We start from the raw sequence: 27,015 nt of genomic DNA on the forward strand, positions 1-27,015 counted from the left end.
ACAAACAAGGAAACTGAGGCCCAGACAGGCCTCACCAAGCCTGCACCTTGAGTCGTGTCCTGCCCCACCACTGTCCCCTATGCCACACAGCCAGTGCAGACTGGGTTTGCCATTTGTTTGTTTCATGTTTTATTTATTTATTTATTTGAGGCAGAGTCTCACTCTGTCGCCCAGGCTGGAGTGCAATAGCAAGAACTCAGTTCACTGCAACCTCTGCCTCCCAGACTCAAGCAATTCTCCTGCCTCAGCCTCCCAAGTAGCTGGAATTGCAGACACCCGCCACCGTGACCAGCTATTTTTTGTATTTTTAGTAGAGACGGGGTTTCACCATGTTGGCCAGGCTGGTCTTGAACTCCTGACCTCAGGGGATCTGCCCACCTCAGCCTCCCAAAGTGCTGGGATTACAGGTGTGAGCCACCACGCTGGGACCCATTCGCATGTTTTAAATGAAGTATAAAATCCTTCACACATGCAGAAGGAAGGGTGCAGCTATCTCGCTGCAATGTGGGAGTTTCTTTGCAAATTGCCCTTTTTGCTCTGCACCGAGAGGTCCCTCCATGAGGGGTACTTGCGGAGGAGACAATGCTGTGCATGATGGCCTCGAGGCCAGTGGACTTTTGGATGATCTCCAGGCTCATGCTATTGATCAGGTTTTTTTGTTTGTTTTTTGAGACTAAGTTTTGCTCTTGTTGCCCAAGCTGGAGTGCAATGGGGCAATCTTGGCTCACTGCAACCTCCGCCTCCCAGGTTCAAGCAATTCTCCTGCCTCAGTCTCCCAAGTAGCTGGAACTACAGGCACGCACCACCATGCCTGGCTAATTTTGAATTTTTAGTAGAGACGGGGGTTTCACCATGTTGGTCAGGCTGGTCTCGAACTCCTGACCTGAGCTGATTTGCCCACCTCAGCCTCCTAAAGTGCTGTGATTACAGGCATGAGCCACCTCGCCTGGCCCAATGATCAGGTTTTTAAAGATCAAAGTGTGGTGGCACACGTCTATAATCCCAGAACTTTAGGAGGTCGAGGCTGGAAAATTGCTTGAGCCCAGGGGTTCAAAACCAGCCTTGGTGACATAGTGAGACCTTGTCTCTACAAAATAATTTTTTAAAGATTAGCCAGGCGCCGGGCTCAGTAGCTCACACATGTAATCCCAGTATTTTGGGAGGCCAAGGCGGGCGGATCACGAGGTCAAGAGATTGAGAGCGTCCTGGCCAACATGGTGAAACCCTGTCTCTACTAAAAATACAAAAATTAGCTGGGTGTGGTGGCTCACACCTGTAGTCCCAGCTACTCGGGAGGCTGAGGCAGGAGAATTGCTTGAGCCCAGGAGGCGAAGGTTGCGGTGACCTGAGATCACGCCATTGCACTCCAGCCTGGGCAACAAGAGGGAAACTTCGTCTCAAAAAAAAAAAAAAAAACTATTAGCCAGGCACGGTGGCATGTGTCCATAGTTCCAGTTACTTAGGAGGCTGGGACAGGAGGATCACTTGAGCCAGAAGGCCAAGGCTGTGGTGAGCCAGGATCACATCACTGCCCTCCAGCCTGAGCAACAGAGTGAGACTTCATCTCAAAAACAAAAAATGGTCAAAGTCTACCAACTCCTGAATTCAAGGTCTCGTGTAAAACAAGCTCACCCAAACGCGTTTCCTAGGAACGGCCAGTAGGCACTTCATTTGTCCCTCTGACCCAGTCTCTTTCACCTCCCAGTCCTTCGCTGAGCACCTACTGTGTGCTGGACCCTGCTGGGTGCCAGGCCGGCCAAGGTAATCTGAGATGGAGGCTGGGGAGGGGCCGCTGTGGGAGGGCAGCAGCTTCACAGCTCGTCTGTCGCCACCAGATCACCTCATTGCCCAAAGAAGCTGGCAATCCGAGTTCTGTGTGGAAGCTCCTGACTTGTAAAGGTCAGCTCCATTTAATTTTCTTTTGCAACTCTGAGGATCAAACAAAACATAACTGCAGGCCGGGCTGGCCCTTGAGCTGCCAATTGCTGCCTCTGTCGCAGTAGAGAAGGTGGTGGGCTCTGGAGTGGGGGGCTAAGTGGGGCCTCTGGACCTGGTTTCCTCTTAGAGCCCTGGTTTTGGCATCTGTGGCATGGAAGTGACCTTGAAGGTAATATGACCTTCTCGTAGGCAAAACCAGTCATTCAGCAAGTATTTCCTAACTGGGGACTGGGGGTCAGAGTGAAAGGGTAGGGGAGGAGTGTACATTGAATAAAAACAGGTACTAGGAGCTGGGCTGGGCTCATCGAGAGTCACCCATTTAATCCTCAAGACAGCCTTCTTTTTTTTTTCTTTTTTTTTTTGAGATGGAGTTTCGCTCTTGTTGCCCAGGCTGGAGTGCAATGGTAAGATCTTGGCTCAACGCAACCTCCACCTCCCAGGTTCAAGCAATTCTCCTGCCTCCACCTCCCGAGTAGCTGGGATTACAGGCATGTCCAGCTAATTTTGTATTTTTAGTAGAGACGGGGTTTCTCCATGTTGGTCAGGCTGGTCTCAAACTCCCAACCTCAGGTGATTCCCCTCACCTCGGCCTCCCAAAGTGCTGGGATTATAGGCGTGAGCCACAGCGCCCGGCCAAGACAGCCTTCAGACGGGTGTCTCAGCGCTGGGAAGAGGCTAGCCAGGAGCCACCCTTGGACAGTTCTCTTCCAGGCATGACACCAGGATTGCAGACAGGGACACCAAGGCACAGCTGGGAGGAAGGACGACTCTGGTGGTCCCACATGGCTGAGGCACAGCAGCCTGGGATGAGCTGGCAGGCTGCAGCTGCCTAGTGAAGACCTCAAATGCCTGATGCATAGTTGGTGCTTAATAAGGGTTGGTAATGGTGATGTATGAATACAATTGACCCTCGAGGCTGGGCACAGTGGCTCAAGCCTGTCATGTTAGTGCTTTGGGAGGCTGAGGCAGGCGAATCGCCTGAGGTCAGGAGTTCGAGACCAGCCTGGCCAACGTCGTGAAACCCCATCTACTAAAAGTACAAAAAAATTAGCGGGGCATGGTGGCGGTCACCTGTAATCCCAGCTACACAGGAGGCTGAGGCAAGAGAATTGCTTGAACCTGGGAGTCGGAGGTTGCAGTGAGCCGAGATCATGCCATTGTACTCCAGCCTGGGTGACAGAGCAGGAACTCCGTCTCAAAAAATAAAAAAATAAAAAAAAAAATAACATGGGTTTGGACTTCAAGGGTCCACTTCTGTTGTTTTTTTAATTTTTTTTGAGATGGAGCCTTGCTCTTTTCGCCCAGGCTGCAGCGCAATGGCACAATCTCAGCTCAGTGAAACCTCTGCCTTCTGGGTTCAAGCAATTCTTCTGCCTCAGCCTCCTGAGTAGCTGAAAGTACAGGCATGTGCCACTCTGCCCAGCTAATTTTATATTTTTTAAGTGGAGACGGGGTTTCACCATGTTGGTCAGGCTGGTCTCGAATCCTGACTCAGGTGATCCAACAATGATCCACTTCTATGCAGATTTTTTTCGCCTCTGCCACTCCTGAGACTGCAGGACCAACCATTCCTTTTCTCCTCAGCCTACTCAACGTGAAGATGATGAGGATGAAGACCTTTATGATGAGTCACTTCCACTTAATGCAGAGCAACTATACTTTCTATTCCTTAAGATTTTATTTTTTCTCCTTTTCTTTTTAGAGACAGAGTCTCACCCTGTTGCCCAGGCTGGAGTGCAGTGGTGCAATCATAGCTCACTATAGCCTCAATCTCGGGGGCTCAAATGATCATCCCACCTCAGCCTCCCAAGTATCTGGTCACAGGAACTCGGGCAGGTGAATCACTTGAGGTCAGGAGTTCAAGACCAGCCTAGCCAACGTGGTTAAACCCCATCTCTACTAGAAATACAAAAATTAGCCAGGCATAGTGGCAAGCACCTGTATTCTCAGCTACTCAGGAGGCTGAGGCAGGAGACTCGCTTGAACCTGGGAGTCAAAGGTTGCAGTGAGCTGAGATTGTGCCACTGCACTCTAACCTGGGCAACAGAGCAATTCTGTCTTTAAAAAAAAAATCCACCAAGTAACTGGAACTAGAGATACACATCACCACACCTGACTTTTTTTGGGGGGGAGGGGGTGGGTAGAGATACGGTCTGTCTGTTTTGCTGAGGCTTATCTCCAATTCCTACACTCAAGCAATCCACCTGCCTCAGCCTCCCAACGTGCTGAGATTACAGGCATGAGCCACTGTGCCCAGCCTGATTATCTTAATAACATTTTATTTTCTCTAACTTACTTTATTGTAAAAGACTATAGTATATAATACATGTAAAACACAAAATATGTGTTAATCAACTGTTTTCACAGTCAACAGTAACTTATAGTTAAGGCTGGGTGAGGTGGTTCACGCCGGTAATCACAGCACTTTGGGAGGCTGAGGCAGGCGGATCACTTGAGGTCAGGAGTTTGAGACAAGCCTGGGCAAAATGGCGAAACCCCGTCTTCCCTAAAAATACAAAAATTAGCCTAGTGTGGTGGCAGGCACCTGTAATCCCAGCTACTCAGGAGGCTGAGGCAGGAGGATGTTTTGAGCCTGGGAGGCGGAGGTTGCCGTGAGCCCAGATTGCACCACTACACTCAAGCCTGGGCGACAGAACAAGACTTGGTCTCAAAAAAAAAGAAGTTATTGGTAGCTAAGTTTTAGGGGAGTCAAAAAGTTATACCTGGATTTTTAACTGCATGGGGGCATCACTGCCTCACGCCCCGCTTTGTTCACGGGTCAGCTGTAAATGAATGTGCAATATGGAGCCGGGAAGCTGCTGAGGCGGGAGCTCCTGCCTCCGATTAAATGTGCATGTGAAATGCTGGCAATAGTGGTTCCCAGGACGTAAGAGTGAAGCGCTGGGCATTGGGCTGGATTTTGTGTCTGTCGCTCCAGATCCTCAATCCACCCTTCCACCCACTGCCCCATGCCCAGGATGCTGACCTCTAGGGACTATATCAACCCAGCTCCCTTGCCACTTCCAGCTGGGTTCAGCCATTGGTGTTACCTGAGGAACAGAAGGTCGGGGCCACTGCTATGCTGGTAAATGCTAACAGCCAGCTCCCTGCAGGAATGCCCTGATCTCTAGTGTCTGCCTATTTCCCTGGTGTAAATACTCCCACTGCGGGTAGAGATGGTGTCACAGATGGACAGGGGATGACATGGTGTCTTCATGGGCCCTAGTGTTGCCATGTCAGTATGTCCATAGGCCCTGGGCCATGGGGGAAGGTGGCGTGGTGTGTCAATGTAGAGGTGTGTTCCAGGTGCTGGCATGGGGACGGGCTGGGGTTTTCACAGCAGCTGGTCCTTCTCTGTGCTTGGACCCCCATCTATCGAGTGGCGATGACAATCACGCTTCTTCCTGCCTCCTGTTGAGGGGTTTGTGTGCAACAGGCACAGTCCTGCCTGGCCCAGTACCTGGGGCCAATGAGTGTTCAGTAACAGCGGCCATGGTGGTGACCATCGCCTGGGTCCCTGCTCATACCCCAGGCTGGCTGACCAGGCTCAAGGACGGCCTGGAGTAGGGGCTGCCGGAGGGGTCCACTGGGGAGGAGGCAGCAGCCAGTAGGGGAAGCTGGCGAGGTAGCCATCTTTAGCACCTTCCCTCACAGCCATTTTCCTTTGCCAGGCTAAGCGAGAATCTGGTGCAAGCTGATGGGAAGGTGTCACTTCTCCATAGTCACATGAAGCCCAGTGACCTGGAGGCCAGCTGTGTAGGCTCAGAGCCCATCGAGGGTGGGGCTGGCTGTAGTACCCAGCTCCTGGAGGCCTCATCCATAAAGAAGCACAAAAGCCCGGCTAGGCACGGTGACTCATGCCTGTAATCCCAGCGCTTTGGGAGGCCAAGGCAGGTAGATCACCTGAGGTCAGAATTCAAGGTCTGACCAACATGGTGAAACCCCGTCTCTACTGAAAAAATACAAAAATTAGCCTGGCACAGTGGCATGCACCTGTAGTCCCAGCTGCTTGGGAGGCTGAGACAGAAGAATTGCTTGAACCCAGGAGGTGGAGGTTGCTGTGAGCCAAGGTGGGTGGCACTCCAGCCTGGGTGACAAAGCAAGACTTCATCTCAAAAAAAAAAAAAAAAAAAAAGCGGGGGCCCATCGTAGGAGCCTGGGAGAGAGTCAGGGGCCAAGGAGCATCGGGGGTTGCAGAGGCTACTGGAAACAGTGTCCCTCCAGTCCTCACCCAGAGCCTTCGAAGCCCTCCTCCACGAGGGCAGGGTTGTGTGATGGTTGTGCGCTCATGTCTGGAGCCTGGATTTTATATCCTTGCCTCGCCACTCCTGAGAGTCTGACCTCGGGGACTGTGACTTAACCTTGGGCGTCAATTTCCTCCCTATGAAAATAGAACTGATGCCTGGCGAAGTGGCTCACGCCTGTAATCCCAGCACTTTGGCAGACCGAGGCGGATGGATCACGAGGTAGAAGTTCAAGACCAGCCTGGCCAATATGGTAAAACCCCATCTCTAGTAAAAATACAAAAATTAGCTGGATGTAGTGGTGCATGCCTGTAGTCCCAACTGCTCAGAAGGCTGAGGCAGGAGAATCGCCTGAACCCAGGAGATGGAGGTTGCATTGAGCCGAGATTGAGTCACTGCACTCCAGCCCATGCAACAAGATCAAGACTTTGTCTCAAAAAAAAAAAAAGAAAAGAAAAAGAAAAAGAAAAAAAAGACTAAGAGTTTGAGACCAGCCTGTGTAACATGGCAAGACCCAGCCTCTACAAAACATGCAAAAATTAGCCAGGCATGGTGGCGCACGCCTAGTCCCAGCTACTCAGGAGGCTGAGGTGGGAGAATCACTTGAGCTTGGGAGGTCAAGGCTGCAGTGAGTCTTGATCACACCACTGCACACTCCAGCCCTAGGTGACAGAATGAGACCCTGTCTCAAAAAATAAAAATAAGGTAACCCTGAAAGTCTAGTACAAACCTTGGCACATAGTAGGTAGGTGTTCAACAAATGAGTCCTCTCCTTCTCCCTTAAGCCAGCATCCACTTTACCAATCCCTGGCAGCCTAGAGTGAGGGTGAAGAGACGCCTCAGCTCACATTGAACCCCACCAATCACACAGTGTCCTGGGAAACTTACTTATCCACAAGCCCCGGTTTCTTACTGTAAAATGGGATCATAACAGAACCTGCCTCAAGGAGTGAGCCTGAAGCCTTTTTCTCTACGTAAAATGCTCAGTGCCTGATACAGAGCAAGATGCTCACAATTATTGCTCACTGCTGTCCTGTGTACGGCCTTGTAGCGTGAGTGCTGCTGATTGTGGGTGAGTGGCTGGTGAGGTTGGGTTCTGGATGGTTCCTGGATGCTCCCTTCCTCCTTCACTCTCTGGCCTGTGGATTTACAGCAGTGATCCCCTGAGATTTCACTTTCCTTGATTACAGTTTCCAGCAGCCAGCCACAGCCCGAAAATATTAAACAGAAAATTTCAGAAATAATTCATAATATTACATAGCATGCCATTCTGAGTAGGGTGATGAAATCGCACAGCAACGTGACTCATTCCTCTGTCCAGTGTCTCCACACAGTAGGCGTTCCCACCCGTGAGTCACTTCATAGCACTCTTGGTGATCAGAGAGAAAAAGCCTAATCCACAGAGGTTCAGTACTATCCAAGGTTTCAGGAATCCACTGGGGGTATCGGAGGGTAGGCTTGCGGATAGGGAGGGCTGCGGTAATTTCCTGCCTCCTGTGAGGTTTGCACCAGGCCTCTTTCCTATCGGTGGCCTGGCCTGGGCTCCTGAGACCACTCCTGAAAGGGAAGGATGACGGGCGCAGTGGTTCTCACCTGTAATCCCAGCACTTTGGGAGGCTAAGACGGGTGGATCACCTGAGGTCAGGAGTTCGAGACCAGCCTGGCCAACATGATGAAACCCCGTCTCTACTAAAAATATAAAAATTAGCCAGATGTTTTGGTGGGAGCCTGTAATCTCAGCTACATGAGAAGCTGAGGCAGGAGAATCGCTTGAACCCAGGAGGCAGAGGTCGCAGCGAGCCCCAAGATTGCGCTACTGCACATTCCAGCCTGAGCGACAGTTTGAGATTCTGCCTCAAAAAAAAAGAAAAGGGAAGGGGACTTTGGACTCCTGGGAACTGGCCAGGAGGCAGGGCAGGGGGACCCCCAGAAGCTGCAGCAAGTAGCTGCCTTCTCAGCTATGGAGCTGAGAACCAAGGGGAGGAGGGTGGGCTGCCAGCTGCATGGGACCAAGCCCTCTGGGCAGGGGGACAGACGTGGAGCAGCACAGCCCTCACCAGCAAGGCCATCAATGGAGATCTAGGCTCCCTAGAGAGCACTTTGGGGTGAGCCCATGAGGTAATGGCCAGCCACCCACCCCTCCACACCCCTTGGCCATCCCCAGGTGAGCTAAGTCCCTGGCTCCGTCACGCCTTTTAAGGAAAGGCAGCTCCCGCCACCACCTCCCTGTTCCCACTTGCTCAGAAATTCCCAGCAGTTATTTTTTCTTTTTTTCAGGAGGAATGGAATGAGACTCCTTGTTCTGTCACCGCAGGATTCCGGCAAGGCCTGTCTAGGGGTTCTGGTGAAAGAAAAGTGACAGGAAGCACATGCCAGCAGGCACTTGGAGATGCACCCTCAGTGACATGCACAGGCACGATGGCCACCCCACCCACCACAGGCCTCTGCTGGGGACCGCCAGGCACACACACACACACAGCACAGATGAGGCCCAGGGATGTGGGGACCCCTAACAAACCCACCCCCCAACAAACTCACTGCATGCTGGACAGGAGATCCAGCTGGGAACCAGGCAAGCACAGGCACAGCCCATATCATAAAGCCCCTCCCTCGGCTCATACCTGAGCCCAGGAGCCTCAGGGCTTTTGCACTCACCGTTCCCTGCCTCAAGTGTTCCAGCACAGGGCTCCATGGGCAGGACCCTTGACACCCTTCACATCTCAGAGAGGCCTCCCCTACCCCACCCACATGACTCCATCCCAGTGAACTGCCTTGCTTTTTTCTTTAGACAGGATCTCGCTCCATCACCCAGGCTGGAGTGCAGTGGCGCAATCATGGCTCACTGCAGCCTTGACCTCCTGGGCTCAAGAGATCCTCCCGTATCAGCCTCCCAAAGTGCTGGGATTACAGACTTGAGCCACCACACATGGCAGGCAAGGAGGGGCTGTTGGGCTGTCAACAGCAAAGGCTCAGCCCCCAGTCAAGCCAGGCTGCCCATGAGAAAGGCTTTCTGTGCACTTGGGCATGTGAACAGGTATGGGTGTGATGCGAGCCTCCACCTGCGACCTGCAGGTGTGTCCTGAGCCTGGAAGCAGATAGACTACCCCTAGGGGACTTTGTTCTTTGCATCCTGTCATCCTAGCCATACCCACAACTGGGTACAGAGCCCTGGATAGGCAGCAAGGCTCAGCCAGGATATATCAGACCAGCAAAGCCTTTCCTACCTGGGCTGGGTATGCAGCGGGTCTCTAACCCAGCCTAAGGAATAGGGAAGGGAGGGGACAGGCTGGGGCCCTTGCCCACTCAGCATCCCCATGAGGACCAGATCATATACCAGGGAGACAAAAAGCAGCACCCAGGAGACCAGACAACCAGATCTCACACCTGGACTTGTCACTAAGGTGCCTGGTGGCCTTGGGACAATAGGTCGTGACTCGCTCCAGCTATGCACCTGACTCCCATGACTGCAGGGCATCCTGGGACCCTGATGCAGAAAGGAACCCTGCCCAATCCACAACCCCTGGCAGGGCTCTCTTGCAGGGCAGGTGCCACACTCACCCCCTGGTGGCTCTAACCTGAAGTGCAGCTCAACACCCAAGCCCAGGATGCAGTCAAGGATGGGAGGGGCTGCAGGAAGGAGGGTTCTGCCTTGAAACCAACTCCAAGCCAAGCTCAGAAAGGGCTGGAGACCAGCAGGATAGACAGACACATGCGGGAGGTTCCTGCTGCACACAACTGACCCGCCCCTGCCGCAGGACCCACATGGTACTTACCCCCTCTGCACCTTGAGAATTTTGACATTGTAGTGCTTCACCACACACCCTCACATCCACAGGTAAACAGCAACTACCTCCCCAGGTCCTGGTACCACACCCCCTTCCCCCAGCCCACAGGCACACCCAGCTGTTGGCAACCCATCCACATAAGCAAACTTGACACAGGCCTGCCAGACACTGCTGGGTGGACAGTCAGCTGCTGCAGCTGTGGGCTCTACCCACAAGAACAGCGCCCTGCACACAGCCACAGCAGCTGAGGCTGAGGGACCAGCTTTGATGGCATCGCAAGGGCACTCGTATTCCACACCCTGTCCTGGTAGAGCCTAGGTGCAGCTTGAGCAAACACGGGGTCAACCAAGTGGGTCCAAGAGCCAGGGCCTGTGCTGGGCTTCACTGAGCTCACGAGGCTTCAGGCCAGCTCACAGGGGCCAGGCCCACAGCCTGGGGGCTTCCTTCAGCTTCCAGCAGCAGCCACACCCCAGGATCCTGGGCTTGAGACTGAGGGTGGCAGGCACTCAACATGGGGTGGGATACAGGGGCCATCTCCAGTGGTAACAGGGACTGCACCAGCCAAGTTCCAGAAAGCAGACCCCAGCCCAGAAGGGACACAGCCCTGACAGGTTCCAACTAGGCTTCCAGGGGCTGAGCCCGGGCAAGTTACTTCACCTGTATGCCTGGGCTCATGTTCTCCCAGTACCAGGCTTTGGGTGCAGGTTACAAAAGAACCTGAGCAAGCCTTAACTGGAAGCCACCCTTCCCTGGATTAATTTAAAAGCAAGTTAGCTTTTTAGACAAGGAACAGACACAGGGTCTGCATGCACATCAGCATCAAAGGCGCCGGGGAACACCTAGTACTCCTTGTCTCCTTCCCCTCTCCACAGCACTGGCATCACCCAAGCTGTGCAAATAGCAGAGACCCAGCTGCCTCACCCAGGTGACAAACATTTGCACAATGCCCGCTGCTTGAGGCTGGCTTTCTACAGCTCAGCGGCAGAACCAGGCCGCTTTTACCTCCCTCCAGGGCCTGAGGGTGGGGACAGAGTGGGAGGTCAGAGGGTAACAGTGTAACTACAGAAAGGAGGGCAGTGGCCTTGGGGAGCACAAGGCACCTTGGGGGGCCTCATCTGCCTCCCCAGTCCCAGCTGTTCTCCTGGAGAAACAGGCAGATGTCAGTGGAAAATAACTTTTATTGAGACCCCACCAGCTGCAAAATCTGTTCATGGCATTAAGCTCCTTCTTCCTTTGCAATTCGGTCTTTCTTGAGTGGTCCCTGCGGGGAGAGGCAGTGGTTAGGGGTAGAAGGTTATCAGGCCAGCAGATGCCCACTCTACAAGGGACTGAGACTCTGGGCCAGTCTCCACAGCCCCAAGAGGTCTAAGGCTTAAAGACCACCCTCCACCCCACCAGAGGCCAAAAGCAGGAAGATGGCAAGCCACCCATCCCGTGAGGGAAGCAGGCAGGAGGTGCTCACCATGAATGCTTTCTTCTCCTCCATGGTCTGGAAGCGGCCATGGCCAAACTTGGAGGTGGTGTCAATGAACTTAAGGTCAATCTTCTCCAGAGCCCGCCGCTTGGTCTGCACCAGCAAGGACTGTGGGCCAAGAAGGGAAGTGATTCAGGATTACAAGGAGCCATGCTTTCCTTAGCCCCTTGGTTCACAGGGCGGCCCCTGCATCTGGGAAGCCACAGGATCAATTCAGCCTCCAAGAGCCCTCCACCACTGACAGGCCAATAAGGACACACTTAAAAGAAGCAAACAGCCCAGCAAGGCCAGACTAGGAATTTCCTCATCCCAGGACTTCAAAGGTAGTGTGAAAGGCCTGCCAACACCCTCTACTTCCTTTCACCTCTCCCGCCACAGGGCCACCAGCATCTGTGGCCTTGTATCCTCCCTCCACTGCAGGGCCCCCTACAACCAGGCAGGGCCCGCCTCACCTTGCGGAGGGTGAGCACCCGCTTCTTGGTTCCCACCACACAGCCTTTCAGCATGACAAAATCATTGGTCACTTCACCATAGTGGACAAAGCCACCCTGGAAAACAAGATCATTGCATCAGCACAGGGCCCGCACTAGGCACAAGAGGAGATTGTGCAGGGATGACCCCTCCAGGTTCAGGCCCCCCTGACCACAGGGCTGTTCTCAGAAGGAAGGCAACAGGAATGGTTCCGCAGTCTGTCTCGGGCGCTGTGCCCAGCGCACATTCCAGGCCTCATCACTGAACAGCTGAGCCTGAGACTCCACTTCTCACCAGCCAACCCCAACTGGTGGACTCAATGACAACACTGCTGTTTACCCGGTACACAGCTAGGTGCTGTGCCGGCTTCAGTTGACCTGCTAACAGCCCCTAGGGAGCAGAACACCCGTTACTTACCAGAGGGTTGATGCTCTTGTCAGACAGGTCATAGTCAGTAGAAGCATTGTTCTTGATCAGCTTGCCGTCCTTGATAAGGTAGCCCTGGCCGATCTTATAGATCTGAATGAACAAGAAGGGTGTCAGGCTGGGACGTTAGGGACAAATAACCCAGACATGCCAATGGGGTGGCCTGCAAAACACTATAGGAAGGCAGCTGAGGCCTCAGTCCCAGCCATCGGGTAGTCCAATTTCAGAGCAAAAAGGTGGCTGGCCCTCCAGGTTCCCTTCTGTAAGGTGGCTAGGCTAAAACTAAAGGTCCTGCTGTACAACGCAGGAGGCCTCTCACCCCCTGGTGGTGGGACCAGACACCAGGAAGTCTAGTATCCCCAGCCACATCAACCATCAGCCCCACCACAGCCACTTTACAGGATGGCACCTTACAAATCACTCGAGCCAGGACTGACCCGAGACACGCCACTGACATCCACATGATGCTCATGAGTCAATGAAGCAGTGCTGACACAGAAACCCCAATCACGGGGTCACCTCCCACCAAGGAGCCACTCTCAGAACCTCACCTTCTTGTTGATCTCAGTGCGGTGATGGTATCCTTTCTGCCCAGCACGTGCCACAGAGAAGGCCACACGGGCAGGATGCCACGCCCCAATACAGGCCACCTTGCGCAGGCCTCGGTGGGTCTTGCGGGGCAGCTTCTTGGTGTGCCAACGACTGGTGACCCCTGGAATGGATGCGCATTACTGCACCTCAGCGCCCAGCACCTCCCACTGACCCCTTCATCTGAGGGACATTACCCGCAGGTCTCCCCTGTCAAGCTAGAGAGGCTCTGGGGGTGGAACTCAGGATTGGATTTGTGAATGGGCGTTTAAGGCCATCTGTTAAAGTTCCCCCACTGGCAGGGAGTGACATAATTCCAAGTTCCCCTTTGCAGTTATCAGTAAGCTACGAAAAGCAAAGGGTCCAGGACATGGTAAGAAGCTGTCTCCTGGCCCTCCGCAATCCCAGCCACTCCTGACCACAAGGCTGTTCTCAGAAGGAAGGCAGTAGAGAATGGTTCCACAGTGTCTGATTCGGGCGCTGTCCCCAGCGTGCACTCTGAGCCTCATCACCGAACAGCTGGGCCTGAAACCACGTCTCTCCCAGGTTAGCACACAACACAAGCCACTGAAAAGCTCACCTTTGTAGCCTTTGCCCTTGGTCACCCCGATGACGTCAATCATCTCGTCCTGCCCAAACACTTGGTTCACAGGCACCTGCTGCTCCAGCCTCTCACGGGCCCAGTCCAGCTTCTCGGACACGGTGCCTCCATTCACCTGGATCTCCATCAGGTGGGCCTTTTTCTGGCGCAGAGGAAGCAGGCGCATCTAGGAGGAAGTGGGCACAGCTCAGCTCCAGCTGCCAGTGCTCCTCCCACAGCAGAGGACTGCAGCTCCACATGTCTGATGCCAAGCACATGGCAAAAATAAGCCAACTCTTAACAAATCACTCAACCTCACCAAGACGAAGGAACTTCCATTCTTGCCAACAATAACTTAATTTTGGATTCTGGTGCCTGAATTACTGTCAGGGTGAGCCAACGGGGCCCACACCACAGGCAAACAACCAGATCCCAGCACCTGCCAGCCCCATGCTCCTGTGGCTGTCCTTCAGGTCAGTTCCTTTGGGATATTGCAGTGGTTTTACCAAAGCCACCTACACTTGCCCTAGTAACAAGCCTGCTTTTTGAGAGTACAAGCTCTGAGTAAGAAAATGCATTTAAGCATAAAGCTTTTGCTTCAGGACAGCCTGGCAATGTCCTGACAAAACTGCAATGGTGGACATGCACTATATTATCTGTGAAAGCACTCACCACAGGTGGTTGTACTGCGCACTTGAAATTGGCCAGGATAACAGACAGCCAGAGGCACCTACTCTAACCAAGTCAATAAAGGGCCTGTTCAGCTCACAAGCCAGGTTTCAAGAAGAGCAGCCACCACTTTGTTCAGTCAGGCATTTCAGTGTACTGGTCACCAGTTGGGTCAACTAGCTGAATTTTAAAGGGGCATGCCTCCCTTGCTAAGGGCCAGTAAAGACACAGTGCCCTCTGCTGGCAAGGGAGAAGCCTACCCACAAGATCACATAGGTCACCTCCACAAAGTGGCAGGCCCAGCCGCCCCGTGGCACTGCCCTCACCTGGGTGTGGGCAATGACGCGGATGACTTGGCAGTATTTCTTCATGCTGCTGAAGTCCTTCTCCAGCTGCTTCTTGCCATCCTCATCCTGCCATTTCTTGCAGTACTTGGTGAAGGCCTTCTTCTTAGATTTATGCCTTCAGGAGCAGAGCAGAGTTGGGGAGGGGGCCGGGTGCAGGCCTTCATCACCCGAGGGGTGAGCAGAAGGTACACTGGCACCGCATGGGGATGGGGCTCATTGCCGGCTTCTAAGGAGCCTTTTCCACCGGCAAGCGGAGCCTGGATGGAGCTCATCGGGCAGAGCCGAGCGGAGCTGAGCAAAGGTCCACAAGGTTAATTTAAGTCACAAGCATTCAAAAACATTCTTGCTCCGGGGTGCTAGAAAGTACTCTACCTTGGGGGAGGCACCCACTCAGTGATGGAGGAAATGGGACATTCCAGCCAGGGCCAGAGGCCCTTGCCACCCTTATGGGGGCTGAATAATCCTACTGCCTCTCCTGGTTTCTAGCTGGACTCAAACACTGGGTCCTCGGCCACCACACACTACTAGCCTGGACTCGGAATGAGGGTGTCAGCTCCAACTGAAACCCAATGGCTGGTCAATATCTGTTCAAGAGGCAAACTAAACCTGAGACAGCAGCTCCCGCCTGCTAGAGAGCTGAGAGGCCATGCACACGCTGCTCCCTGCTCTCCAGCTCCCAGCCTAGGGACTGCATGGCCTCCTCCCTTACCAGTTCTTATAGAAACGCCTTTTGCACTCATCGCTGATGTGCTCAGCGAAGACAGTCTTGAAGGTCCGGAGGCCTCGAGGGGTTTCCACGTAGCCCACAATGCCCACAACCACCATGGGTGGCGTCTCCACAATGGTCACAGCCTCCACCACCTCCTTCTTGTTCACCTCTGCAAAAAAAGGCGGTCATCAGACATGGCAGGAGCCCAAGCAAGGGGTGCAGTATTTTCTAGAAAATGCAAAGTGTCCATGTAGGCCCACATCTGCAGTCTAGACTCACAGGACTGTGCTTACTACGAATTTCTCATTCGGTGTACATTTATGTTCTGTAACTTAAAAAGTATCAGGACCCTTAACAGGCAAATACCTGCCCAGCTTCAGTTCTCTTCTATGCAAACCTCTGGAGGCAGACAACGTTTGCCTTTTATCTGGACAATGCAGTGTCCTGAGTATAATTGGGACACAGAAACAGCTGAGCTCAGCATAGAGTCACTATCAACTGCCTAACACTAGCATCTCCATGGCTCAGCAACCCATGCTATCAGACATCTCTAAATAGAACACAGACGACTAAGTGGCTATTATACAAACCTTTAAGTGACATACACATGAACAAGCAAAACCTGAATGACACAGTTCTTATTCCAGCCTCAGCAGCTCCAACCCCACACTACTGTGACTTCTTTTTGCTAGGGCTCTTGGGAAATTTACTATGCTCTGAAATCAACACCCAAACCTAAAACAAACAGTGCTGGCCATCTGTACCCTTGGAGTATCAACCTTGAAGTCGAGCGTTCCCATTCTGCTGTAAGAGCAGTTCTGACAACCTGTAGCTCCTGCTTAAAAAGTCTGCCCTCCGATAACAGCTTGACTCCATCTCTACGGTTTCCCTCCCCCCACAACTCCTATCCCCGTAACTTTTAGGATGCCTGTACTTACTGGATCCTGGCCTATCGACCTCCCGCACGATATGGGTCATGCCAGCCTTGTATCCCAGGAAGGCTGTGAGGTGGACCGGCTTGGAAGGGTCATCCTTGGGGAAGCTCTTCACCTTCCCACGATGCCTGCTGCTGCGCTTCCGAGGCAGGAAGCCGAGGGACCCATGTCTGGGAGCGGAGAACTTCCTGTGAGACTGGGTGGGGGTGGGGATTCACTGTCAGCACCCAAACCAAAGCAGTCCCCTCTTCTCTAGCTCCCAGCTGCCTAGGCTACAAATCTCAGCCATATTGAATCCTGACAAGACACCCAGCAAGCCTAATAGAAGGATAATTCTCTTTCCCAGGCTCGCACGTGTCAAGAATGCTTTTGTATTCGGCAAATTTAAGCTGAACGTCATTTCAAATCCTCAGCGTCTAAGAAAACTAGCCATCTGTTTTCTCTAAAACCAGACAAAAACACACTGAATAGTGGACACTAAAAGCTGCTTAACGGGCCAATTAACAAGATTTTGACCCCTTAAGAAAGGGACAATGCTGGGTAGCAGTCCGGACACTAACTACACCGACACACGTAGGCCAGAGAACTCGGCAGAGCCAAATCAGAACATTGACAATCAGCACATAGTTTCTGTCCGCCCGTCAATAAGTTCATCATCTGTGGTTTCTGAGAGCTCCAGAGGCCTTAGGAGTGCACCTGCGGTCCCAAATATTGTGTTGTGTTGCGAAGGAGGCCTCCGCAACACAACCCTCCCGTAACCTCTCCACTCGCAAGCTTCTTTACTACCCAATAAAAACAGCACCGAGAATCCTCACCCAAGGTCCTCATAGCCAGGCAAGCTCCTCATGGGCCCTAATCGCGACTAACGAAACCATTGGTGAGGCCGAAACTCAGAAATCACTCATGGCTTTAAAAATGCCAGGCCTCCTAGCCTGCTCCCACCCTTAGGGCCTCCCTCTGGCCGATCTGCAAGCCCCAAACCAGTCCTCCAAGCGCTCTTCTCCACAAGCCTCTAGACTTTCCAGAAAATACGCCTGAGTGAGGCCCCCGCTATGTCGCCCGTGTCCCTAGAGCAGGTCCACCGCGCCGGTCAAGGCGGGATGGCGGCGATGCGTTGCGGATTCAGCCGACGCCGGTAACAATGAAACAGCCGCCATTATAACACATACCATCACGCCGTCAAATCCAGACAGTAGAGATCGGTCCGCCTTCCGTATCCGCTATATAAAGCCAAATCTGGCTCCGCCCCTTCCGGCGTGCGAGCGCGCGCCCGTGGCAGACGTCAGGTCGGGGGACACGTACAGAGCGCCATTTCTGCGCACGCTCTTCCGCGCCTAGCATTCGTGCCTTGGTGGACGCCGGCTTCGGAGACAGAAATTAGACACTCTACGGCTAGGGGTTGGGATCAAACTTAAGGAAAAGCCGTGGAGACGAGGGCTAAAGGTTTGGTGTGCCACAAATCTACGGCGTCCGGCAGCAGCCAAACTTGATAATAATAAAAAAAATGGCTGCGTCGCTTCTTTTCCTGTGATGTGCAGCTATCTCTAGAATTAGCGAGGAAAGACTGAAACCCTCGTTTCCTGCCTTCCACGCTGATTTTGCCGCGACACCAACTTGCCTTTAATACCTTTAATCTCGGGCATCCCTCCCTCAAGCCCTATCTCTGCCGTTTCTCCCATGCTAATTCAGTGGTCCGCGCTTGATTCTAAGGGTCTCAGCAGCGTCCCAAGCCTACGGAATGGCCTCACGACCTCGGGTCCTGCTGGATCCAGCTGCCCAGCCTCCCAGAGCCTCACGCCTTCCAGCCCTCTGCATCAGCTAGGGCTCTTGCTGATTTCTGCCTGAGCTCCGGGGTGACTCGGGTCCTGACTGATTGATTCCCTGCCTCCAGGCTCATCCCCTGCAAATCTTTCTAAGAATCGAGTATCTCGTTACTTTCCATGGCCCCCCTCGTTGTTTCCTCGGGATTAAGCATCAACTTCAGCTACCGCTGAAGACGCTGCCCGGCAGCGTCTGCTTCAGCCTCGTGGCTGCGCGCCAGCGCACCTCTCATGTCACCTGCTTCCTCCATCCCACCCTGTCATCTTTAATTCTGGGCCTGGCCTTTGCTCCCACTGTCGTTTAAAAAACACTCTCATGGCATGGCGCGATGGCTCCAGCACTTTGAGGGGCCGAGGGGGACAGATCAACTGAGGTCAAGAGTTGGAAACCCGCCTGACTAACATGGCATAACCCTGTCTTTACTAAAAATACAAAAATTAGCCGGGCATGGGGGTGGGCGCCTGTAATCCCAGCTACTCGGGAGGCTGAGGCAAAAGAATCGCTTGAACCCGGGAGGTGAAGGTTGCAGTGAGCCGAAGTCGCCCCATTGCACTCCAGCCTGGGCGACAGCGAGACTCCGTCTCAAAAAAAAAAAAAAAAAAAAAAAAAAATCCTTTCACTTAATCCTCACACCATCCCCGAGGGACATAACTGATAGGTTCTTATTATTAGAAATCCTGGGGGGTCACATATGTTTCCAAGTCAGCATTTTTGGGTTTTAGAAAGGTAATTAGGTGCACATACTGTATATTATATAATCCAGCACTCTTTAAAGAAAAACAATATTCCATAAGGAAACATGAATATTCACATGGAGTGGGATAAATATAAGTAGACTCACATCAGTTCAAGGCTGACTTTGCTGCCCAAAGAAATATATCGTTTACTTTTGCTGCCAAATAATTTAAGAAGCTCCTTTTTTCTTGAGACAGAGTTTTACTCTTTGAGACAGAGTTTTTTTGAGACGGAGTTTTGTCGCCCAGGGTGGAGTGTAACACGATCTCGGCTCACCACAACCTCCACCTCCCAGGGTTCAAGCGATTCTCTTCCCTCAGCCTACCAAGTAGCTGGGATTACAGGGGAATGCCACCACGCCCAGCTAATTTTTGTATTTTTAGTAGAGACAGGGTTTCACTATGTTGGCCAAGCTGGTCTCCTGACATCGGGCAATCCACCCGCCTCCGCCTTCCAAAGTGCTGGGATTAGGCTGGGTGCAGTTGCTCAGGCCTGTAATCCCAGCACTTTGGGAGGCGGAGGCGGGTGGATCACGAGGTTAGGAGATCAAGACCAGCCTGGCCAAGATGGTGAAACCCCGTCTCTACTAAAAATACACGAATTAGCTGGGTGCGGTGGTGGGCACCTGTAATCCCAGCTACTTGGGAGGCTGAGGCAGGAGAGTCACTTAAACCCGGGAGGCGGAGGTTGCAGTGAGCTGAGATCGTTCCACTGTACTCTAGCCTGGGGGACAGAGCAAGACTCCGTCTTAAAAGGAAAAAAAAAAATGCTGGGATTACAGGCATGAGCCACCGCCACTGGCCAATAAGCAGTAATATTTTGAAGGAAAACAATCCCAGCTACTCAGGAGGCTGAGGCAGGAGAATCACTTGAACCTGGGAGGCAGAGGTTGCGGTGGGCCGAGCCGAGATCGGGCCATTGCACCCCAGCCTAGGCAACAAGAACGAAACTCCATCTAAAAAAAAAAGAAAGAAAAAGAAAACAGATGTACTGTCAGCCAGGTTTTGTTCTACTTACCGAGCACAGGCAGAGTAAACGTAGCGTAATTCTTAAGGGCCTTCAGATTTTCAGAATTGTCAGTGAGCAGTTGGCTTCAACTTAAAGTCACCAGCTACACTAGCTCCTGAGAAGAGAGTCCTTTGAAACTTTGAAGCCAGGCATTGATTTCTTCTCTCTAGCTATGAAAGACCTACTGGCATCTTCTTTTGATATAAGGCTGTTTCATCTACATTGAAACTCAACTATTTAGTGTAGCCACCTTCAAGGCTCTTAGCTAGATCTGGAGAACTTGTGGCTTCTCCATCAGCACTTGCTGCTTCACCTTGCACTTTTGTGTTATGGAGACGGTTTCTTTCCTTAAACCTTATGAACTTGCATGAAGAGAGCTGGGAAAAAAAAAAAAAAAGACCTTATGAACCAACCTCTGCTAGCTTCTGCTTTTCTTCTACAGCTTCCTCATCTCTCTGACTTCATGGAATTGAAGACAGCTAGAGCCTTACTCTGGATTAGTCTTTGTTTTTTTGCTTTTTTGGGGGTATTTTTGTTTGTTTTTTGAGACAGAGTATCTCTCTGTTACCCAGGCTGGAGTACAGTGGTGCAATTTTGGCTCATTGCAACCTCCGCCTCTCAGGTTCAAGCAATTCTCCTGCCTCAGTTCCCCAAGTAGCTGGGATTTCAGGTGCCTGCCACCATACTCGGCTAATTTTTTGTATTTTTAGTAGAGACAGGTTTTTGCCATGTTGGCCAGACTGGTCTCAAACTCCTGACCTCAGGCGATCCTCCCACCGCAACCTCCCAAAGTGCTGGAATTAGTGGTGTGAGCCACCACACCCAGCCTAGTCTTTGGCTTAGGGGAGTGTTGTGGCTGGTCTGATCTTCTATTCAGACCACTCAAACTTTCTCCCTATCAGCAATAAGCCTGTTTCACTTTCTTATCATTCATGTGTTCATTGGAGTGGCACTTTTAATTTCCTTCAAAAGCTTTTCCATTGCATTCACAACTTGGCTAACTGCCTAGTGCAGGAGGCCTAGCTTCCAGCCTATCTACCTGTCAGCCTGGCCAACATGGCAAAAACCTGTCTCTACTAAAAATACAAAAAATTAGCCGACTATGGTGGCAGGCACCTGTAATCCCAGCTACTTGGGGAACTGAGGCAGGAGAATTGCCATGCCTTCCACATTAAGGCTAGTCATTTTCAGCTTTTGATTTGAAGCAAGAGACATGTGACACTTCCTTTCACTTGAACACCGAGAGGCCATTGTAGAGTTATTAATTGGCCTAAATTCAGTCAGCTTTTGTCATGCCTTCCTCACTAAGCTTAATCATTGCTAGCTTTTGACTGAAAGTGACAGGACTCTACCTTTCACTTAAACACTTAGAGCCCATTGAGCAGTTATCAATACTGTTGTCAGAGAATAGGGCTGCCTAGAGAGGGAAAGAGACAGAAATGGTGAGTCAATGGAGGAGTCAGAACACACACATTTATTAAATTCACCATCTCGGGCCTGACAGAGTGGCTCACGCTTGTAATCCCAGCACTTTGGGAGCCTGGGCAGATCCCTTGAGGCCAGGAGTTCAAGACCAGCCTGGACAACTTGGTGAAACCCTGTCTCGACTAAAAAAAAATATACGAAAATTAGGCAGGCGTGGGGGCACTAGCCCGTAGTCCCAGCTACTCAGGAGTCTGAGGCACGAGAATCATTTGAACCTGGGAGGCAGAGTTGCAGTGAGCCTAGATCGTGCCCTCACATCTAGCCTGGGCAACACAGTGAGACTCTGTCTCAAAGAAAAAAAAAATTCACCATCTTATACGGACACAGTTCACAGCTCCCAGAATAATTACAATAGTGACATCAAGGTCACCGATCACAGATCATCGTAGCAAATATAATGATGAAAAAGTTGGACCTATTGCTAGATTGCCGAAGTGTGACACAGAGACAGGAAGTGAACGCAGACTGCTGGAAAAAAATGGTGCCAAATGATTTGCTGGCTACAGGGTTGCCACAAACCTTCAATTTGTAAAAAATGCAGTATCTGCAAAATGCAATAAAGCAAAGTGCAATCAAATGAAGTGTGCCTGAATGCAGATAGGATCTCGCTCTGTTGCCCAGGCTGGTCTCGAAACCCTGGTCTCAAGCAATTCTTCTGCCTCAGCCTCTAAAGGTGCTGGGATTACAGACAGAAGCCACCACACCCAGCCAACAAGAGCCTTTAAACAACAGAGAACTAGATAACCCCTGACAGCTCCAGCATGTTGGCTAGCCGGTAATCTCTTTTGCCTATCCCAAATCTTCCAATTTTCCCTAAAAAGTGGTCTTCAGATTTCATCTTTTTGAGACGGAGTCTCACTCTGTCGCCCAGGCTAAAGCGTGCAGTTGCGCAATCTTGCCTCACTGCAACCTCCGCCTCCCAGGTTCAAGTAATTCTCCTGCCTCGGCTTCCCAGATAGCTGGGACTACAGGAATGTGCCACCACACCCAGCTAATTTTTTTTGTATTTTTAGTAGAGACAGGGTTTCACCATATTGGCCAGGCTGGTCTCGAACTCCTGACCTCAGATGATCTACCCACCCTTGGCCTCCCAAAGTGCTGAGATTACAGGCATGAGCCACCACGCCTGGCTATACTGGTCTTTTGGATGCACAAATATTGTCACTGGTACCCCAGGCTTGGCACCCCCTTGGTCTCTCTAAGCTTAACTGCATCTCTATGAAGATGGGGCACAGCCTTTTCTGCCAGAATATTTAATGGTACAGTTTTGTGTTCTGGCCTTAAAGTCTCTGGGAAGGAATCTTCTTTTTTTGCCCTTCCCAAACACTATGCCCTGTGCCCCCAGAATTTTACTAGTTTGACTAGTGGACCTCATATCCATCTGAGCCTTTCTTTCCTCTGGTGTAAAGTGTAAACAAACGCATTTAAATCAAGGGGTTACTCATCTTTCCATTCAACAAATACAGAAAGATGTCCCATTACAGGGCAGATTCTGTTATATTCATTGTATGAATATATTCACTATGTAGTTATAATATTCACTATCTCAGTCCATCTTCAAAATCTCCTAAAATAGTGCTTCTCAAACTTTTTATTTTTATTTTATTTTGAGGTAGAGTTTCAGTCTGTCACCCAGGCTGCAGTGGTGGGATCTTGGCTCATTGCAAACTCCACCTCCTGGGTTCAAGCGATTCTCTTGCCTCAGCCTCCCGAGTAGCATTACAGGCATCCACCACCACATCCAGCTTTTTTTTTTTTTTTTTTTTTTTTGTATTTTAGTAGAGACCAGGTTTCACCATGTTGGCCAGGCTGGTCTTGAACTCCTGACCTCAAGTGATCCGCCCACCTCGGCCTCCCAAAGTGCTAGAATTACAGGTGTGAGCCACTGCGACCAACCCATCCCTGCCTTTCTTTACCAAGACTGTCTTTCTGAGCTTGCCACTTTTGTATTCTTTGAGTTCAGTTTAAAGACAGTTACTTAAGTCCATTTTAAACACTCAGGCTAGAAATCTTGCGACTGTTAATTAGTCACATTATTTGGTCTAACACTTTTTCTTTATCATTCTGAAACTGGGTTTATTTAATAGATTGATAAATTATTTCAAAGTTCAAATCAGTTCACTTTTACCCTGATAAATACAAATGGCTATGACCTTCAGACAGCGTTTAGCATCTGTAACCAATCTGACAATAACGGATTCATCAGGTACCTATGGATTAAATCACATACTGGCATATGTAAGCTGAATGTCAGTCTGAAAAATACATTTACTATATTAACTGAAATACCACTCTTTGTTTAGGATGGGTTGTGGCTCCCTGGTGATGCGACTCTTATTTTGCTTTTTATTTTGGAATAAATGGATGTAGCCATACTGCTCAGCCTGGGGTGTTCCTGTTTCCCTCACTGGGTCCTGGAGTTTGTGCCACTGAACAAGGAGCCCCAGAATGTCTGAGCATGTCCAGCTGGGCTGTCGGGGACCTTCCAGGCCTGTTAACTGTATGCTGCCTGGTGACGCCTGGGGGATTTCATGGGGACTGCCATGGTGCCTCTGGCCCTGACGGCCAAGACGCTCAGAAGCCTGATCTAGCAGTGGCCAGGAAGGCAGGTACCAGCACCCAAGGGCACTGACTTCCATCCAATCCAGGCGTCTTCTGTTCCGTCCCCCTGCCTCCCTCTCCTGTCTGCACCTGGTAGCACGTGCTGTCTGTCCCTCCAGAGTGCGGCGGCCCCATGGGCTCCCTCCAGGCCGAGTTCATGGCCCTGCCCTCTAGTGGCCAGAGCCGGTTTTACAGAATAAGAGCCAGCTAAGCTCCAGAACCTTTCCAGGAACAGTGTCCCTTGGGAAGGGTGTGGCCTTTTCACCGCTCCCAACAGCACCCTAGAAATGGCTTGGCCCTTCCCGTTCCCTGAGCTCCACAGATAACACGGCCAGCAGAGGAAACATTCCCTGTCATCCAGAAATGGGTTTGATTTTCAGCCGAGGGACATCAGGACTGGTAGAGACTGTCAGGCCACGTGGCTGCCTGCACAGCACCCCCATGCTTGGTGAGGGGCAGGAGAGTTGGTGGGGGCTGGCTGTCCACAGGCCGGGCATGACAGGGAGGCTCACTGGAGGTGGCGCACTTTGGAGGGGACAATGTCAGGGGACAGCTTTCTCTTGTTGGGCCACAAGACTCCACAAGGACAGCACGGTGACTGATTCCCAGCACTATAGGTGAGGTGGTCAGCCACGTGTAGGTATATGTCTATATATATATAAGTATTTATAGATATTTATAGAACAGGGCAGGGCATACCACAGAGGGGACACACATTTTCAGCGATGGTCACACCTGGACGTGTCAGCTCACCACGACAACAGACTAAGTCACAGATGAAGGCAGCTTGTTTTGGGGCTTGGGGAGCCACAGTCAGGTCACACAACAGCCACCGTGGCAGGCTTGGAAAGGGAGGTCTCCGAGAACAGGAGGGATCTCTTTAGAGGTCGAAGGGCGGCCTGAGGCTCTCGGGACAAGTTGGACTTGCCTGACCCAATCGGCTGGCAGAGAGAAAGCAGAGAGAAAATGGGATTACGCCTGTAATCCCAGCACTTTGAGATGCTGAGGCAGGCAGATCACGAGGTCAAGAAATCAAGACCAGGCCGGGCGCGGTGGCTCAAGCCTGTAATCCCAGCACTTTGGGAGGCAGAGGCGGGTGGATCACGAGGTCAAGAGATCGAGACCATCCTGGTCAACTTGGTGAAACCCCGTCTCTACTAAAAATACAAAAAATTAGCTGGGCATGGTGGTGCGTGCCTGTAATCCCAGCTACTCAGGAGGCTGAGGCAGGAGAATTGCCTGAACCCAGGAGGCGGAGGTTGCGGTGAGCCGAGATCACGCCATTGCACTCCAGCCTGGGTAACATGAGTGAAACTCTGTCTCAAAAAAAAAAAAAAAAAAATTAGAAATCAAGACCAGCCTGGCCAACATGGTGAAACCCTGTCTCTACTAAAATACAAAAAATCGGCCAGGTACAGTGGCACACGTCGCAAGTCACCCTAGGAGACAGAGATACACTCTGTCTCAAAATAAAAAATACAAAAGACAGAGGCTGCAGTGAGTCAAGATTGCGCCACTGCCCTCCAGCCTAAGCGACAGAGCAAGAACCTGTCTCAAAAAAAAAAAAGATTTGCTCACAATTTTATGTCTTCTCTATTCTCTATCACATGACCCTTCCTTCTCCCCAAAATAATAAAAATATTCTATTATTCCCTCTCCTTCTCTCTCTTCTTTCCTTTCTCCCTTTCTTTGTTCAGAGTTACCTATCTCAAGGTATTTCACCGTTCTGATTACCCAGCTCATTCTTCAGCTGTATCCGTCTTACCGTTTTCTCCTCCTATTGCATTCTTTATTTCAATGTTTATATTTGCATTCTTAATACTTCTAATCAATTCTCTTTTATTATTTCATGTTCTTTTATTTATTTATTTTGAGACAGAGTCTTGCTCTGTCGCCCAGGGTAGACTGCAATGGTGTGATCTTGGCTCATTGCAACCTCTGTCTCCAGTGTTCAAGCAATTCTCTTGCCTCAGCCTCCCAAGTAGTTGGGACCACAGTCGCCTGCCACCATGCCTAGCTAATTTTTTGTATTTTCAGTAGCGACTTGTACTTGTACCATGTTGGCCAGGCTGGTCTCGAACTCCTGACCTCGTGATCCATCCACCTCGGTCCCCAAAAGTGCTGGGATTACAGGTGTCAGCAACCATGCCCGGACTTCTCTATTTTTTGTTAAAGGAATAAAAGGAATGCTTTTAATGTTTCCATTGAGTATATTCATTCTGCAGGAATTTTGTAGATAATCTTTATCAAGTTGAGGATGTTTTCTTAGCTTAGTAAGAGCTTTTACTTTGAATGTACTGATTTTACTAAATACTTTTCCTGCATTACTAAAATGATCATGTAATTTTTCCCTTCTTGTCTATTCCTATGATAAATTATATTTATAGATTTCCTAATAATGAACCAAACTGCATTTCTAGGATAAACGCAATTGGTTCATAATATATTATATTTTTATACGTTCCAGGATTAAGTTTGTTTGTTAATATTTCCTCAGCATTGTTTGCACTGACATTCATGAATGAGATTGGTCTGAACTTTTTTTTTTTTCCCGAGACAGACTCTTGCTCTGTCACCCAGGCTAGAGTGCAATGGCACAATCTCAGCTCACTTCAACCTCCACCTCCTGGGTTCAAGCAGTTCTCCTGCCTCAGCCTCCCAGGTAGCTGGGATTACAGGTGTCCACCACCATCCCGGGCTAATTCTTGTATTTTTAGTAGAGACAGGTTTTCACCATGCTGGCCAGGCTGGTCTCAAACTCCTGACCTCATGATCCTCTTGCCTTGGCCTCCCAAAGTGCTGAGATTACAGGCGTGAGCCACCGCTCGCAGCCTTTTTGAACTTTTTCTTAAACTAGGATAAAACTAGGAAAATATTCCTTTTTCTTTTTTTTTTTTTTTTTTGAGACGGGGTCTCACTTTGCTGCTCAGGCTGGTTTCAAACTCCTGGGCTCAAGTGATCCTCCCTCCTCAGCCTCCTGAGTAGTACCACCATGCCTGGCTAATTTTTTAACATTTTTGTAGAGACAAGGTTTTGCTGTGTTGCCCAAGCTGGCCTCAAACTCCTGGACTCAAGGGATCCTCCCACCTTGGCCTCCCAGAGCATTTGCATTACAGCTGCGAGCCACTGTGCTCAGCCTGCTTTTTTGTTTTTGAGATGGGGTCTTGCTCTGTTGCCTAAGCTGGTCTTTAACTCTTAG

General features: G+C 50.9%; 1 protein-coding gene and 4 non-coding genes across 5 annotated transcripts; all 5 read right to left on the minus strand.

The window, feature by feature from the left end:
* Nucleotides 1–11,127: 11,127 nt before the first annotated feature.
* RPL3 (ribosomal protein L3) lies at nt 11,128–17,438 on the minus strand. The gene is made up of 10 exons (XM_032267108.1): nt 17,336–17,438; nt 16,170–16,362; nt 15,232–15,400; nt 14,502–14,637; nt 13,507–13,693; nt 12,890–13,050; nt 12,330–12,431; nt 11,894–11,989; nt 11,430–11,549; nt 11,128–11,228 (listed from the first exon to the last, which is right to left on the minus strand). The coding sequence occupies exons 1-10, from the start codon at nt 17,336–17,338 to the stop codon at nt 11,184–11,186; spliced, it is 1,212 nt and encodes a 403-aa protein (XP_032122999.1). The 5' UTR covers nt 17,339–17,438; the 3' UTR covers nt 11,128–11,183.
* Nucleotides 12,091–12,182, minus strand: LOC116542338. The gene has a single exon (XR_004265171.1). It is a non-coding gene; the product is annotated as a small nucleolar RNA U83B (small nucleolar RNA).
* Nucleotides 13,352–13,446, minus strand: LOC116542339. Its single transcript, XR_004265172.1, has one exon. It is a non-coding gene; the product is annotated as a small nucleolar RNA U83B (small nucleolar RNA).
* LOC116542340 lies at nt 14,638–14,692 on the minus strand. Its single transcript, XR_004265173.1, has one exon. It is a non-coding gene; the product is annotated as a small nucleolar RNA U82P (small nucleolar RNA).
* Nucleotides 16,764–16,828, minus strand: LOC116542344. The gene has a single exon (XR_004265176.1). It is a non-coding gene; the product is annotated as a small nucleolar RNA SNORD43 (small nucleolar RNA).
* Nucleotides 17,439–27,015: the final 9,577 nt, after the last annotated feature.

This window comes from Sapajus apella, unplaced genomic scaffold, assembly GCF_009761245.1.
Source record: "Sapajus apella isolate SASKATOON/1434 unplaced genomic scaffold, GSC_monkey_1.0 scaffold166, whole genome shotgun sequence".
In the NCBI taxonomy this organism is placed as follows: Eukaryota; Metazoa; Chordata; class Mammalia; order Primates; family Cebidae; genus Sapajus; species Sapajus apella.